This window comes from Sminthopsis crassicaudata, chromosome 1 (assembly GCF_048593235.1).
Source record: "Sminthopsis crassicaudata isolate SCR6 chromosome 1, ASM4859323v1, whole genome shotgun sequence".
NCBI lineage: Eukaryota > Metazoa > Chordata > Mammalia > Dasyuromorphia > Dasyuridae > Sminthopsis > Sminthopsis crassicaudata.
Genome location: NC_133617.1, coordinates 673,097,512 through 673,113,821, shown reverse-complemented (window position 1 = coordinate 673,113,821; position 16,310 = coordinate 673,097,512). Strand labels below are relative to the sequence as shown.

Genomic DNA, 16,310 nt, shown 5'->3' with positions numbered 1-16,310 from the left:
TTATAATCCACTATGGCACAGTGGATAGAGTTGGTAGGCTTGGAGTTAGGAAGATTCATCTTCCTAAGTTCAAATCTGGTCTCAGGTACTTCCTAGCTGTGTGATCCTAGGAAATTAGTTTTATCCTATTTTTGCCTCAAGTTCTTCATCTGTAAAATGAGCTGGTGAAGTAAATGGTAAGCCACTCTAGTATCTTTGCCAAGAAAACTTCAAATGGGGTCACAAATGATTGGACAGGACAGAAAAGACTTAACAGCAAATTGTAATGGAACTTCACAATTCCTCCCTTAGTATGTTGCCAAATAGTGGTAGCATTGGTCAAAGAATAGATAGATTTCAGTGACATTTCTACTAAATGCTCTCACAGTAATTCAGTCTGATGGTATAGATCCTGAAGTTTTATTAGTTATAGGGAACTTCATTGCTGTTTTTAGAGGCAGGTAGGTGATGCAAATGGACACACTGCTGGACTCAGGAAGACCTGAGTTCAAATGTTGCCTTATACAGTTATTAAATGGATGACACTGGACAAGCCACTTAACTGCTCTTTGTTTCAGTTTCCTTACCTGTAATGCAGAAATAATAATTCCTATCTCTCAGGGTTGTTGTAACAATAAAATTTAATAGTGTTTGTAAAACACTTTTTAAATCTTAAAGGGCTATATATTGCTAACCATTGTTGTTAATTGCTGTTGCTGCTGTTGTTTTCTCTTCCATTGCCTAGTAGTTAGAACTATTGACTATTAACTTTTTATTATCATTTTCCTAAAAGTCTCAGATTTGGGAGAAATTTAAATGCAGAATATAAGTCTGGTAAATAGAATGCTAGTTGAATTAACTCATTAAACATTTTAAACGTGTCTACTATGTGCAAGTAATATTTTAGGGTTTGGAGATACAAAAAAAAATAAAACTTTCTTTTCCTCAAGCCGCTTACATAATATTATTATTATATTAGAACTGGAAGGATTTTAGAGGTTATGTTCTCTAGTTCCAACTCATTTCATTAAAAAAATTTTTTTCAACTACAAGTAAAAACAATTTTTTAATTTTTTAAAAATTGCGTTCTCAATTTTCTTACTCCCTATTCTTCTCATTGATAAGACAAGCAATTTAATATAGGCTATCCATGTGCAATCATCCAAAACAGTTTTTCATATTGGCTATTTTGTGACAGAAAACAAAGACAAAAAAACCCTTAAGAAAAACAAAGTTTTAAAAAAGTATGCTTTGATCTTCATTCAGACTCCAATCAATTCTCTCTCTGGAGATGGATAATTTTTTTCATTTTAAGTTCATTTGTACAGTCTTGGAACATTGTATTACTGAGAATAGCTAAGACATTCACAGTTGATCATCATAAAACATTGCTATTACTATTCTCTTAGTTCTACTCACTTCACTTTGCATCAGTTCCTAGAAATCTTTCCATGATTTTCTGAAAGTATCCTGTTGCTCATTTCTTATAGCATACTATTCTATCACAGTTATATGCACCACAGCTGATTCATCTGTTCCCTGATTGATAGGGTAGCCTCTCAATTTCTGATTCTTTGTCACCACAAAAAGATCTGCTCCAAATATTTTTGTACAGATAGATCCTTTCCCCTTCCCCCCTTTTTAAAAAATCTTTTTGGGATGCAGACTTAGTAGTTGTATGACTTTGTTAAAGGGCTATGCATGATTTTATAGTCCTTTGTGCTGTATTGTTCTGTATTGTTCTTCAGAATGTTGGATCAGTTCATAATTTTACTAACAATGCTTTAAGTTCAGATTTTTCCCATATCCCTTCCAGTATGTTATTTTCCCTTTTTTGTTATATTAACCAATATAATAGGTGGGAAATGGTTCCTCAGAGTTATTTTAATTTGCATTTCTCTAAATTATTAATGATTTAGACCATTTTTCATATAACTATAGATATCTTTTATTTCTTCTTTTGAAAATTGCCTGTTCATATCCTTTGACTATTCTATAATAGCTTTTTATTTTTCATAATACATGATAAGATAGTTTTCAACATTCACCTTATAAAACCTCGTGTTCCAAATTTTTTTCCCTTCATCTCTCCTCCCTCCTCCTCTAGACAGCAAGTTATCCAATATAGGTTAAACATGTGCAATTCTTCTAAACATATTTCCACATTTGTCATGCTGCGTGAGGAAAGTGAGATCAAAAGAGAAAAAAATGAGAAAGAAAAAACAAGCAAACAAATAATAACAACAGTAAAAAAGGTGAAAATACTATGCTTTTATCCACATTCAGTCTCCATTGTTCTCTCTCTGGATATGGATGGTTCTTTCCATCACTAGTCTATTTATTCTTTGACTATCAATTGTGGAATGACTTGTATTCTTATAAATTTGGTTCAGTTTTCCTTATATTTGAAAAATTAGGCCTTTATCAGAGAAACTTTCTGTAAAATATTTTTTGTCAGTTACTCTGTAAACATGGTTCTGACTCTGCATAAATCACTTTATATCCACAACCCCCCCACTAGACAGCCATGACAAGTCTAAACTGAGTGATCTGTGAGTAGGTCCTTACAATTCAAAAATTCTAAGCTTTCAGAGGCTTGCAAAAGAATGTTTTTCCTCTCTTGTTTATTTTTTTTTTCTCTCTCCTTTCACTGTGTCCCTCCTAAAAAGTTTTGCTTCCTTTGCTGCCTTTCCCATTTTGCCCTTTCTTCTTTCAGCCTTCCTCCTCCTATTTGCTTTCCTTACTACTTTCTTGTATAGTGAGCTAAATTTCTGTACCCAACTGAGTGTGTATTCCATTCCCATTTTGAGACAATTCGAATAAGAGTAATAAGGCTCAAGTGTTGTCCATCACATCCTAAACCCACCTTCCTCAACACTGTAAAAGCTCTTTTGCGCTTTTTATGTGAGAATTTATCCCATTCCAATCTCTCCGTTACCCCTTTTCCCAGTGCATCCTTCTTTCTTCTTAATTTAATTTAATTTAATTTAATTTTTTTTTAGATGTCATCCCATACTTGATATGAGTTCATAGGATTTTCAGTTATCCTTTTCCCATGTAGAAATATAAACAGTTTATCTTTTTGAATCCCTTATATCTTCTCTTTCATATTACCTTTTTTATGCTTTCGTTGAGTCTTGACTTGAAAGTCAAGTTTCCTATTTAGTCTTTTTATCAAGAATACTTTAAAGTCCTTTATTTCATTAAATATATCTCCCTCCTTTCACCCATTCTCCCCTCTACCTCCACTCCTCCACCAGAAAGGATTATACTGAGGTTTTCTGGGTATTTATTTCTTGGTTGTAATCCTATCTTCTTTCCCTTTGAGAATATTATATTTTAAGCCCTCCAATTCTTTAATGTAGAAGCTGCTAAAGCTTGTGTTATCCCAACTGTAGCACCACAATATTTGAATTGTTCTTTCTGGCTAGTTGCAATGTTTCTTCTGTAACTTGGGAGTTCTGGATTTTGTCTGTAATATTCCTAGGGTTTTCATTTTGATATGTTTTTAAGGAAGTGATTTTTAAAATCATTTAATTCTTAAATAATTTCTCTCTGATCTGTTTTCCAGGTTATTTTTCCAATGAGATATTTCCTATTATCTTTTGATTTTTATTTTGTTTGTTTCTTGATACCTTCCAATTGCCCTATTGTTAATTCATAAGGAATGATTTTGTTTAGTGAGATTTAATGTCTCCATTTCCATTTATACAATTCTAGTTTTCAGGGATTTGTTTTCTTCAAAAGTAAATTTCACATCTTTTTTGATTGGTTAAAATGTGCTTTTTAAGAATTTGTTCTCGAGTGAATTTTGTGGTGTTGTAGCGTTTTAACTTATTAATTTTGGAAAGTGCACTTTTCGTGTCTCCTTTTCCAAGCTGTTGATTCTTTGTGGCTTTTTGCCATGATTGTCATTTGTTTCCTTCATTTTTCCTCTAAGGATCTTATTATTTGATTTTGAGGAGCTCCTTATGAAGTGCTTCCAGGAATTCTTTTTGGGCCTGAGACCAATTCCCATTTTTCTTTGAAGCTTTATATATAGCTGTTTTGATTTTGTTGTCTTCTAATGAGTTTATGTCTTGATCTTCTTTGTCATCATAGTAACATTACCAGCAGGTTCTTCTTCTTTTTTTCCTTTTTGGACTTGCTCATTTTCCCAACTTATTTTTTTGACATAACTTTATGTTAAAATTGGACACTGGTCCTGGGATAGAGGGGTACTGTCCTAAATTTCAGGTAAGTTTTCAATTCTTCCAAGGTGGTATGATTCTTATAAGGGAAGATGTAGTCAGTCACTCTTCTTCTATCCTATAGTCTAGATTGTGAGTGGCCACAAGTATTCTTTTCCATCTTGCAACTGTGACTAGGATCTCCCACTGCCCTGTGGCCATATACTTTAGTGTATTAGTGCTCATCCTCATCCTGGGACTGCTACTTGTAACTCTATTTGGAAATGTGCTGGGATTCTGCACTCAGTGTCAGTGAAAGGTCTCTCACAGTCTCCTGACCAGTTGCTTGATTCCCTTGTTATCTGTGGGTTGAGAGCTCTGGAAATTACCACATTTTATGCCATCGTCCCCCCAGTTTGCTGCTAGCTTATACAGCCTGTATCAGTTGCATTTTACTTTCACCCCAATGAGGCAGATCTTTCCTGTTTATCTTCTAAGTTGTCTTGAATTGGAAAATAATTTCACCTCATCCTTTTATTTGTTCTCTTGTTCTAGAATTTGTTTTGAGGGATTTAAAGTTGTTTGGAGGGGAATTTGGGAGAGCTCAGGTGAGGCTCTGTCTTTATTCTGCCATTTTGGCTCTACCCCCCTGAGTCTTCTGGCTGTTATTTCTGTTGATGAGGAAGGAGGAAAGAAAGTTAGGAAGTCTCCATCTCATTTTTAAAGAGAAACTGAAAAAAGGGAGACACAGCTAGTAGACAGCACCAGCTCTGGAGTCAGAAGCACCCACCATTTACTAGAGTAAATCTAGCCTCAGACATTTACTAGTTATGTGACCCTCGCAAGTAATTTTATTTCAATTTTTCTCCTTTCTCCCCCCACCCCCAAAAGAAAGAAACCAAGGTATATAGAAATTTTGACTTGTCCTATGTCACAGAAGTAATAAATGGATAAGACCAGGATTTGAAGGCAGATTCCGACTTTAGATTGGGACCCCTTCCCATTGTTTTATACCTTCCATTTTTTAAAATTGAATTTTGTGAATAATAGGAATAAAAATGCAAACTATGAAAGAAAAAGTAATTTCTTAACCATTTAATTTTTTGGCATTTTTGACATTGTTAGTTTTATTCTCAAGTACAAGTAGATTGATTAGACATTTTGAAATGGGAGTACCCAAAAGATTCATATTAGACCATTTTGACTAGTTTTTTATGTAACTTTACAGAAATGAAAATACATTTAGTTGATATCAGTACATGCCTCAGAGTGTGATGAGATATGATCAAAATATGAGAAATGGAAAAAGGGCAGAATATTTTTTCTTTTAAAATTTTAAAATTAGTCATTCTGTTAATTCTGTTAATAGTAATAAACATGAAAGCTTAGTTTTTTAATTTGTAAAAATTGAGTCAGATTAAATGATCTCAAAGGTTTTTGCATTTAAAAATATTTTGTTTTTGATTTTTATTTTCTCTAATACACTTTTGTGACTTACATTTATAGTCAATAACAAAACTTTACTCTTTGTAGCTTCCAATCTTCTTTTTTTTTTTTTAAATTGTCAGTGAGGTTTTGTCATGTTGAGTCCTAAAAGGAAACTAAAATGATGGTCTTTATTAAACTAAATAATTAAATAAATTAAATTAAATTTTAATTTAATAAATTAATAGTGATTATTAAAAGTAAAAAAAAAAGCCACCTTTTTTTAAAATCTTAGTTTGGGCATATTTAGGGGAAATTAGATGGCACAGTGGTATAGAACCCTGGGTCTGAGGTCAGGAATATTTGAGTTCAAATTCAATCTCAGACACTCACTGTGTACCCTGGGCAAGTTACAACCTTTGTTTGCCTCCATTTACTCATCAGGAAAATGGAGATAATAATAACACATACCTCTCAGAGTAGTTGTGAAGATCAAATGAGATAACATTTGTAAAATGTGTAGTATAGTGTCTGATGTACATTAAAAATAGTATGAATTATTATTAATTATTATTATTACACATAATCTAAATCAACAGCTTGTTCTTTTTTGTCCATACTCAAGAGTGTAGATAAGAAAGTCATATGTCAGTGACTGTTATCTCTCTAGAACTTGGTGACCAAATTAGCTGGTGATTTTTTTGGAAATTTTTTTTTCCCCCCTGAGGAAGGATAGTCATGAAATTAGCCTCTTCTTCCAGTTGTATATTTTGTGCCCCTCCAAAAGTCTCTTTAACCTTGTTTTAACCTAGTATTTGGCTGGAGGATTTAAATAATTTTTTTTAAAGTCGTATAATACAGCCTCCTCAACTCTATTTTTTGTTAGACCAGAATTTATAAGATCGTAGATTTAGAGCTGTAATGGAATCCTGAGCAAGACCTTGTCCAACTTTCTTATCTTACAGTTGAAAAAAAATCAGAGACCCAGAGAAGTTATATGGCTTGCCCAGAGTCACACAGGTGAAATAAGTGAAATAAAGTAATATTTGAATTCAGATTCTCTGATTCCACATTTAGTACTGGAAAAATAACATGGTACACTTCAGAAATTTCCCTTTAAAATACCCTTTTTCTCTCTCTCTGTCTCTCTCTGTCTCTCTCTCTCTGTCTCTGTCTCTCTGTCTCTGTCTCTCTCTGTCTCTCTCTCTCTCTCTCTCTCTCTCTCTCTCTCTCTCTGTCTCTCACTTTTTTCTGCTTCCTTTCTTCCTTGAATTCCCAGATAAAATTTCACTTTCTATAGGAAACCTTTCCTGATTCTCCTTAATCTATTTTCCTTTCCTCTTTTGGTCTTCTCCACTTTATCCTGTATCTATCCAGTTTGAACATAATTGTTTGCATGTTGTATTCCCTGTTAGAGTGTGAGTTTTAGAGCAATGATTGTATTTTGCTTTTGTACTCCCATTGCTTGATATAGGGCCTGGCAGTGTGACCCTAATAAATGTTTATTGAATTGACTGACTATAAATTACTTCTGAAATCCAGTCAAATTTTTTTTTTTTTTTTTTTTTTTTTTTTTAGTTTTCTGTTCTAACCCCCCCATCTCTTCTCCTCTCCCTGCTTTCCTTTAAAAAAAATTTTTTTATCACTATTCTTCGTCTCCTTCCAAGATTCTGACTATGTAGAAGTAAATGGAATGGCTAATTCAAACCTTTGTTACCCCTTTTTGTTTTGCAGGGCGAGCTGATCCAGAATGTATGTTGGGCCACTTATTGAGAATACTCTTCAAGAATGATGATTTCATGAATGCAGTAGGTTTGCTTTTTATTTTTTCTTTATATTATAGTCAACAAATGTTATAATTTTATTATCTTTTGTAATCAATTTACTTTATCTTAGTGACTTAGCTTGTACCAAATGGGAATTAGAGGGGATGGATTTGTTTTATACAATGCTAGTTTATTTGGAAGAAAAGTATTAAATGAGTTTCCCCGGTAGTAAATTTATACATAGTTTTTTGCTTTTTGCTAAGTTATTTTCTCATTCATCTTAAAATTTATTCATCCCAAGATTCTTTTTTAGTTTGACAAGATGTTTGATTTAAGCATGTGGGTATCTACATCACTTCTCTATTCCTGGGGTTACAAGGTAAAGAATAGTGGAGGAAGTGTGGCTCATTGTAATTGTTTTTTAAGAGTCGATATGTTTTTGTAAAAGCATTGACCTGAAAAGTGTCAAAAGATTTTTTTTTTTTCCTTAATAGTGCCTTGTTTTCAATAATTATTTATTTAACTTTTTTGCCCTGTGATCTGTCTTGTGAATTGGAATTATGCTATACTGCAAAACAAGAAGTTTTAGTCATTCTATCCTTTTTGTAAATCTGTTAATATAAACTTATTTGGAATTCAGAGACCCTGGTTGTTGTTGTTGATTAGTCATTGCCAAGGATCTCTTGATATATAGTCTTCTAACACTTATATATGACATTTTTTGGTTTTGTTTTGTTTTTTTTTAATAGTTTTTATTTACCAGCTATATGCATGGGTAATTTTACAACATTGACAATTGTCAAACCTTTTGTTCTAATTTTTCCCCTCCTTCCCCCCTCCCTAGATGGCAGGTTGACCAAGACATGTTAAATACGTTAAAGTATAAATTCAATACAATATATGTATATATGTCCAAACAGTTGTTTTGCTGTACAAAAAGAATCAGACTTTGAAATAGTGTACAATTAGCCTGTGAAGGAAATCCAAAATGTAGGCGGACAAAATTAGAGGGTTTGGAATTCTATGTAGTGGTTCATAGTCATCTCCCAGAGTTCTTTCGCTGGATGTAACTGGTTCAGTTCATTATTGCTCTATTGGAATTGATTTGGTTCATCTCATTGTTGAAAATGGCCAAATCCATCAGAATTGATCATCATATAGTATTGTTGAAGTATATAATGATCTCCTGGTTCTTTTCATTTCATTCAGCATCAGTTCGTGTAAGTCTCTCCAGGCCTTTCTGAAATCATCCTGTTGGTCATTTCTTACAGAACAATAATATTCCATAATATTCATATGTATATGACATTTGTGATAACTGAGTGGGGAATTTCTCTTTTACATGATTGGCCCATTTCTCTTGTATGTCCTATTCCATAGTTGCTTAGTTGACATTTTTAAAATTATCTTTCATCATGTAATTTTTTTATCTTTATAAGTATTTCATGTTATTATATTTTGAGGGCACTGTTGTAAAAGATGTGTTTTCTCAGCTAACTTCTTCAATGCTGTAGACCTGAATGCAGCCTTTAGTAATTGAAAGGTTAGGTTTTGATGAGAGTGTTCTATCATAGTTTTTTGATGGAATTTATTACAACTGCCTTAATTTGCCTACATTGAATTTCTAACTAATATTATTCCTTTACTTCTATTAACAGTTGGTGAATGCATATGTGATGACAAGTAGAGAGCCTCCTTTGAACACTGCTGCTTGTAGACTCTTATTAGATATCATGCCTGGGCTGGAAACTGCTGTTGTCTTTCAAGAAAAGGTATCAAATTTAAAGAAAGGTGTATAACTTGGGAATTTCTAAAATTCTATACCATTATGTTCTTTATAATGTACACAGATTTTGCTTGACAAAATCTGTTGCTTTAATGTTTTTAGACATCTTATTTCAAAAAGTTATAAATTTAATCTTAATAAGACTACTCATGCAAACAATTTTTGGGGGGGAGGGGCGAGGCAATTGGTATTATGTGATTTGCTCAGGATCACATAGCTGATAAGGGTAAAGTGTTTGAGGCTAAATTTGAACTCAGATCCTTTTGACTCCAGGACCAATGCTCTATCTACTATGCCACCTAGTTGCCTAAAAAAAATCTTACGGTAAACTAAACTTGTTATTTGTTTTTAGGGGAAAAAAGTATATTGAATATAATATTATAGTGTCATTCTATTATTTAATCTTGAAATTTTTTTTTCTGTATAGTTTTTTCTCAGAATTTATTAAGTTTTGCAGTGTGCTATACAAAGAATATTTCGTTTTATTTTCACAACACCCCTCAGAGTTAAGCCCTTATAATCTTATTATTCACATTTTACATATGTGGAAACTGAGGTAGACCAGGTTATGATTTGCCCAGAGTCACACTGCTAGTGTGCATGAGTGCCAATGTCTTCCTACTTTAGGCTCAGTGCTCTTAATCAGTATTTTTTAATTTTTTTTTTTTTTTTTTTTTTTTTGGCTTCATATAAGCCTTCCCATAATTCTTTGTGTTTTTCACTATTTTCATTTCTTGTATATGACACATTAATGTTCCTTTATTATATCATATTATAGTTTAAGCCACTTAAATCACATAATTCTTAGTCATATGCTTTTTGCTAGATTTTTGCTAATACAAGTGATATGAGAAATATTTTTATACAATTTTTTTTTTTGAAAAATATTTTTATACAATTTTTTTTTCTATCAGTAATATCTATAGGATATAGTCTTACTAGTGGAATTATTGGATCAAAAGGTGTGAAAAATTTTGTAGTGCTTGTATTACATGTTGCTTTCCAAATGGATTTCACCAATGGTGTATGTTCATAATCAGTATAATATATCCGTTTTTATAAGACCATGCCAGGATTAAATTTTATCATTTTGACTATCTTTCTAATATAATCTGAATGTGGTATCTGAGTTGTTTTAATTTTTATTCTTCTGACTCGTAAAGAATTTGAACACTTTTTATGAAGTTTTTAAATGTTATTGATAATTTGTGGAATTTGTAATTATTTTGAGGATTATCTGTTCTTATCATTTGTGTAATTATCTGTTAGAGAAAGAATTACATTCATAAATTTCTGTTGTTTTCTTATGGATTTTAGCTCTCATGAAGTAAGCTATGCTCTTTCCAAATCTAGTTCAGCTCATAACTCCCTGGATTCCTTTTGGACCCTCACTTTTATGTTTACCCCTTTTCAGTTCCCTTTTAGTTATTAATCTTCCTCTGTTAGTATAAAAACTTCTTGAGGGCAAGGACTGTATTTTTGCTTATATTTGTATTCCCAGCACTTAAAACAGTGCCTGATATATAGTAACTACTTAATAAATAGCATGTTTGTTTGTCTATCAATCATTACAAAAATTCTGATGATAGACTTTGGTCAAAGTAGACAGGTATTTTATCCTAAATATTCAGCTATTATTATCTCGAAAGCAAGATTTAAATTTGGGTCAGATGAAGCAATCTGAAAATCTCAGTAGTAGGCATAAATTAGATGAATGTATTGACAGGCTTTCAAGTAGACTAAATGACACTAAAGTGTCTTAGCAAACAGTTCACCTCTTGGTCAAATGGTGATAGCAGCCAAATATAATCCCAATTTGAATTATAAACTTGTTTCTAAAATCATCTGATGAAGTTTGGTTGGAGTTATCACCTCATAAAAACCAATTTAAAGAAAGTTTGGCAAGAGATTCAGCTAAGCAAAATCATCCTGAAAGCATTTAAAAATGAAACTGGAAAGAAGACAATACATTAATTAAAAAGATCTGCAAAGATTTTTTTTTTTTTTATAACACTTCTCCATCAAGGGAGTAATTATACTTGGGACTTGAACATCCATAACTCCAGATGTGCTTATAGAAGATGTAGAAAGTAGCACTGAAGAGAATAAAGATGGGATAAAGCAGCTGCTGGAGACTGTATGATCATGAGGACGTTGAAAGATTGATTCTTACAGTATTTGAAGAGGGAAAGATACAAAAGGCATAGGAAAAATTTCTGTCTTCAGTACCCCCGAAAAAAAGGTGACTAAGAAAATCTACTTTCCCATCCATACAAACCTTTTCTTTTTTCTTTTTTTTTTTTTTTGGAGGGGGGGAGGAGCTGAGGCAATTGGGGTTAAGTAACTTGTCCAGAGTCACACAGCTAGGAAGTGTTAAGTGTCTGAGATCAGATTTGAACTCCATTCCTCCTGACTTCAGGCTGGTGCTCTATCCACTGTACCACCTAGCTGTCCCATACATACCTTTTATAAGAATAATCTATAAATGCTTTTAAGGGCATACTTGAGGAGGATATTAGCAGAGGTCAAATAGGCTCTTATAAGTGAAATTCCATATTAGACCACATATTTACCATCAAACAATTGATTGAAAGATGTGACAAAAGCAAGAATCCATTGTGCTTATTGATTGTTGACTGAAAAACATTTGATTCATTAGAGTAAAATACCGATTTAGACTCTTCCAATAAGATATCCCTCCTGCATACCTCAAAAGTAAGCAAGTTTCTTTGTAGGTGAATTCATCTCTGTTAAAAACAAGTGCAACAAAAAACTGCCATTTTTGTGTTTTGCTTTTGTAATGGAGGTTTTGAGCACAAAGTGTAAGTCATAGGAGTATTCCTTTTAGATGAGGTCCTCCATTCTTTTATTATTATTATTATTATTATTATTATTATTATAGCTTTTTATTTACAAGATATATGCATGGGTAATTTTTCAGCATTGACAACTGCATAACCTTTTGTTCCAATTTTTCCCCTCCTTCCCCCTCTCCCCCCAGATGGCAGGTAGACCAATACATGTTAAATGTGTTAGAGTATATGTTAAATACAACATATGTATACATATCCATATAGTTATTTTGCTGTATAAGAAGAATCGGATTTTGAAATAGGTCCTCCATTATTCTTAATAGACTTTGTTGGTTGTACTGTTTATATTAAATTTTGGAACACTGCAGCAGAATCTTTTAGATCAGATTCACCCCTTAAAAGAGTTTAACCCAATCACTCACAGAGGAAAAAAACCAATTAAATGAAGTGTTCCTGTTGTCCAGACAATGATTTACATTTAGACAGTCTAAAGAGCTCATGCTTTTTGATCAAATACTACAAATGGGCAATGAGTTGGGCCAAGAGATAAACTAGTAGAGAGTATTGGATTGGATATCCTATTAGAGTCCTTAAAAGAACTTTGTCGTTTCCCTTGGAACAAAGGGCTACCTGTTTAATTGTTTCATTGATAACTTTTGTTTTTACAATGCCCTAATTTCCAAATCTATCTCTCTTCCTTCCCCTGCTTTGTGGGGAAAAAGGGGAGAGGGGAAAATGAAAGGATAATCATGTGGCAGTGAAGACTTAATTGAGACTGAATAACATGATTTGGAGATGGTTTGGTAGAGTAGAAAAAGCAATGAATTTAAATTCTGAAGAGAACTGAGTTTGAAGCCCACCTGCTTGTTTGATCATGGAGAAATCCCTTAGAAACTTCAGTTTCCTCATTTATAAAATAGGGGTGATAATATCATGTACCTACCATACAAACTTACTGTGGATATTAAAGGAGCTAATTGTGTAAAATGCTTGGCACATTAGATTTTTTCCTTTTTTTCTGGTCCAGATCTCTGATTTCACTGATGTTAAGAACTTGTGTTATGCAAATTCATTTCATTAATGCAGATCAGGAATTGGCCTGTAATTTACATATAGTAACTGATAGTCAAAAGTCATGAACTTTTAAGTGACTTGCCTGTAAAGACATAGTTTGTGTTGGGGCAGGATTTAAAGTCTTTCTGTTATCCATTGCGTCATGCTTTTTGTCAAATATTAGAGGATTATCTATGTGTCAGCTTTTGTTGTTACTTACTTAGTGAGCCTAATCACATGCCAGTATGGCTTTCTTCAATAGTCTTAAATCTGAGAATAGGAGCAAACATAGTTGATGGTCATTACCAGAGTTAAAGATTGTGGAAATATAAGTGGCAGAAAAACAAGGGAGTAAGGGATTTGGGGATAGGCAGTATGTAGCTGAACCAAGTGTGTGGTACAGAAATGATGAGGGGTCACCATTTAATAAAAAAGCTGGAGAGATCTCTAGAGCAAAGCATAGTTTATTGTACATTCTCACCCTTTCTAGCAATCTAAGGGAGGAAATGCCTCCTGTAGGCAGGATTAGCACCTTTCCTCCCTAATGCAAATACTACCTCCTCCCACCAGTGACACTCATCCTCATTGGCTGAGAGTCTTACATTCTAAACTCGAGATCTACCCATGAAATTCAACTTGACCAATAAGTACATAGTTGCCCATATTTGACTGAAATAGGGAAGAAATGATGTCATGGGAGGATAGCAGGAAGGGGACTCAATTATGCCCTTGACTCAATCCTCAAAAGTCCTTGAGGCCTATTCAAACTCTGAAGTAGATGAAGCCTTACTCGATTTTCACAACTATCTTGAAAGATCTCACCTCATCTCATTCACAAGGACAGTGGGACCAGAGGACCGGTAACTGATGGGATGGAGAATCTTGAAGATATAATGAAGACAGTGTGAAGTTTAGGGAAAGTGGAACTGGGTAAAAAGTGGAAAGAGAGGTTTATCTAAGTTGGGAATTCAGGTTTTAAGATTATGTAAATGGCACAGTTATTAATGATGCTGAGTAGAATGTAAACTTCTTGAGGACAGAGGTTGTTTTCATTTTGGTTTTGTATCCCCAGACATCTAATACAGTGGCTGACACATATTCATTGCTTTTATCAGTGCTCATTGAATTGAATTTAAGGTATTTCCATTTCTGTAGATAGTGGAGGGTGGAATAAAGATTTTCCCTGAGAGTTGGAGTACAATGAACTGGCAGGCTAAGAGTGTGCAAGGGAAAATCACTGTATTTTAAAGTATTGTGACAAGTGTAGCAAGGAGCTCTCTTAGAAAGGAGGTTATAAGCGCTCTAGAGGTCAGTAGATTATAGCACCAAAGATATGGACTGGATGATAAAATACTCCATGGAGTCAGTCTCAAAAGAGAAGAGTTTTTATAGTAGTGGCAGAATTTGGGTCTAGAAATGAGGGTGGTTTGTAAGGAATTTGAATACTGATGCAGTATTCAATTCTGATGTCAGGAAGCATGAAGGAAGGCGCAATCTACAGAAGAAAGAGTAGTTTGATCTTCTAGAGAAAGTCAGGTTATGAGTGTCAGAATAGAAAAGTGAGAGAGAAAATATAGGGAAGTATTCTAATTACAGAATGGTTGTTCCAGAAGTTGTAGAGGAACAGGAAGATAGAAGAGACTAGGAACTGGGAAGGGATGGGGCTAAATGGGAATGAGAATGTGGACCGAAGTAATCAGGAAAATAGTTTTGACCTTAGGCTTTGACCCTATAATAATATAGGGTTTTGGGGAGATAATTAATTTGTTACATCTAAGGCAAAAGAAGATCCAATTGTTTGGCTTTTTTTCCATGCTCTAAGGTCTTGTGATGATGGAGAGCCATGTGGTGTATATAAAAGGCCTAATGTATGTCTATATTAATATTTTCAAGCATTTTCTCCAAACTCCAGGACGCTAGGTTGGTGGGGACTTTATCAGGGTGAACATTGTAATTGCTTAGGGTTGTAAATGGATTTGGGGGCAGTCACTTGGTTATAAAATTTATTTTTAGGAGGCACATGCCATTTTTGTATGTCTTTAGTGATGGTGATCTTTCCTTGGGGCAGTCCATGTTTTCTTTTGTTGTTTCATGTATTATGTGTTAACTAATCATGATAATGACTGGAAATTGTTCAGAAATGTTTTTTTAAATATTCAAGAATTTCAAAATAAAGTATTCCAATTTGTGGGTGATGATCTGAGTAAGGAGAGGGAATTGGAAAGAAAGGAAATGAGAAAAATTCAGAATTTTATCTAGCTGAATTCTGAAAAAGGTATACCTTCTGAATTGTTCTTTTTCCCCCTTAACTATAGGAAGGAATTGTTGAGAACCTCTTCAAATGGGCAAGAGAGGCTGATCAACCCCTGAGGACTTATTCTACTGGACTATTGGGAGGTGCTATGGAAAACCAAGATATTGCTGCCAACTATAGGGATGAGAACTCACAGCTGGTAATGACCAGATTGAAATGAATTTTGTATGGAGGTGGAGAAGGCTGATGATGCTTTGCAAATAGAAATTTCTTCCTGCCATTTAAATGTGATGCAAATGTCTCCCATTTGTAATTGGGCAGGTGGGATTGCTGCTGTGCTTGTTTTGCAGTTGTGGTGGTATAGATGTCTGCTAGTACACTGCTCTTTGCTCTTACCTTTTTTCTTTATTGTCTTATGTGATATACTTTCCTGAACTTTTCAGTATTGTGTTCTTTATCCTAATCACACATCTTTGCTTGCTCTAAGCATATATTTTGTCTTTTAAATAAATTACTTATCAGGCTGAGGATTTTTACTAGATCTTTAGAAAGAAATGCTTTGTTTTTGTTTTGTTTAAAAAAAAATAAGTGCAGGAATCATCTGTCACTTTGTGGGGAGGGGTAGGCAAATTTTAAGTAGTGTGGGAGAAAGGTTGATTTGTATAATGTCATTAGAGATGTTGAACCTATTTCAATACCTATTTCTAGTGCTATATGGACTTTGAAAATAACAGGTGAAAGTTGTTTGAAAGTAGTCACAATTTGTTTTCATAGGAATTACTTAAATAGTTGCTAATGTGTCTGATATCTATTTGGATACAATGGTATGACTTGCTTGGTTCAAATATCTGTAATCAATAATTAATATATAAGTAGGTATATTGATTTCTTTTATAAAATCATATATATTATTACATAAGAAATGAGCCACTCTTTTTAATCCTTGTCTTTATTGGATCCTGTAGAAAAATACATTTTTTCTCCTTTTTGTCAATACTTTATGCCTTCAGTTCAGTAATAGTTTGGCAGATGTTAATTACTTTTGCAGCTAAAGGTAAAGGCTCT

The 16,310-nt window shown here is 33.5% G+C and overlaps 1 protein-coding gene across 1 annotated transcript in view; it reads left to right on the top strand.

Annotated features, from left to right (window-relative positions):
* Window positions 1-16,310, top strand: part of DCAF1 (DDB1 and CUL4 associated factor 1) — a 110,325-nt gene that overhangs the window by 49,206 nt on the left and 44,809 nt on the right. The window contains 3 exon segments of the mRNA XM_074283362.1: window positions 7,308-7,381; window positions 8,998-9,111; window positions 15,307-15,444. Of these exon segments, the coding sequence (XP_074139463.1) occupies window positions 7,308-7,381; window positions 8,998-9,111; window positions 15,307-15,444 (326 nt within the window).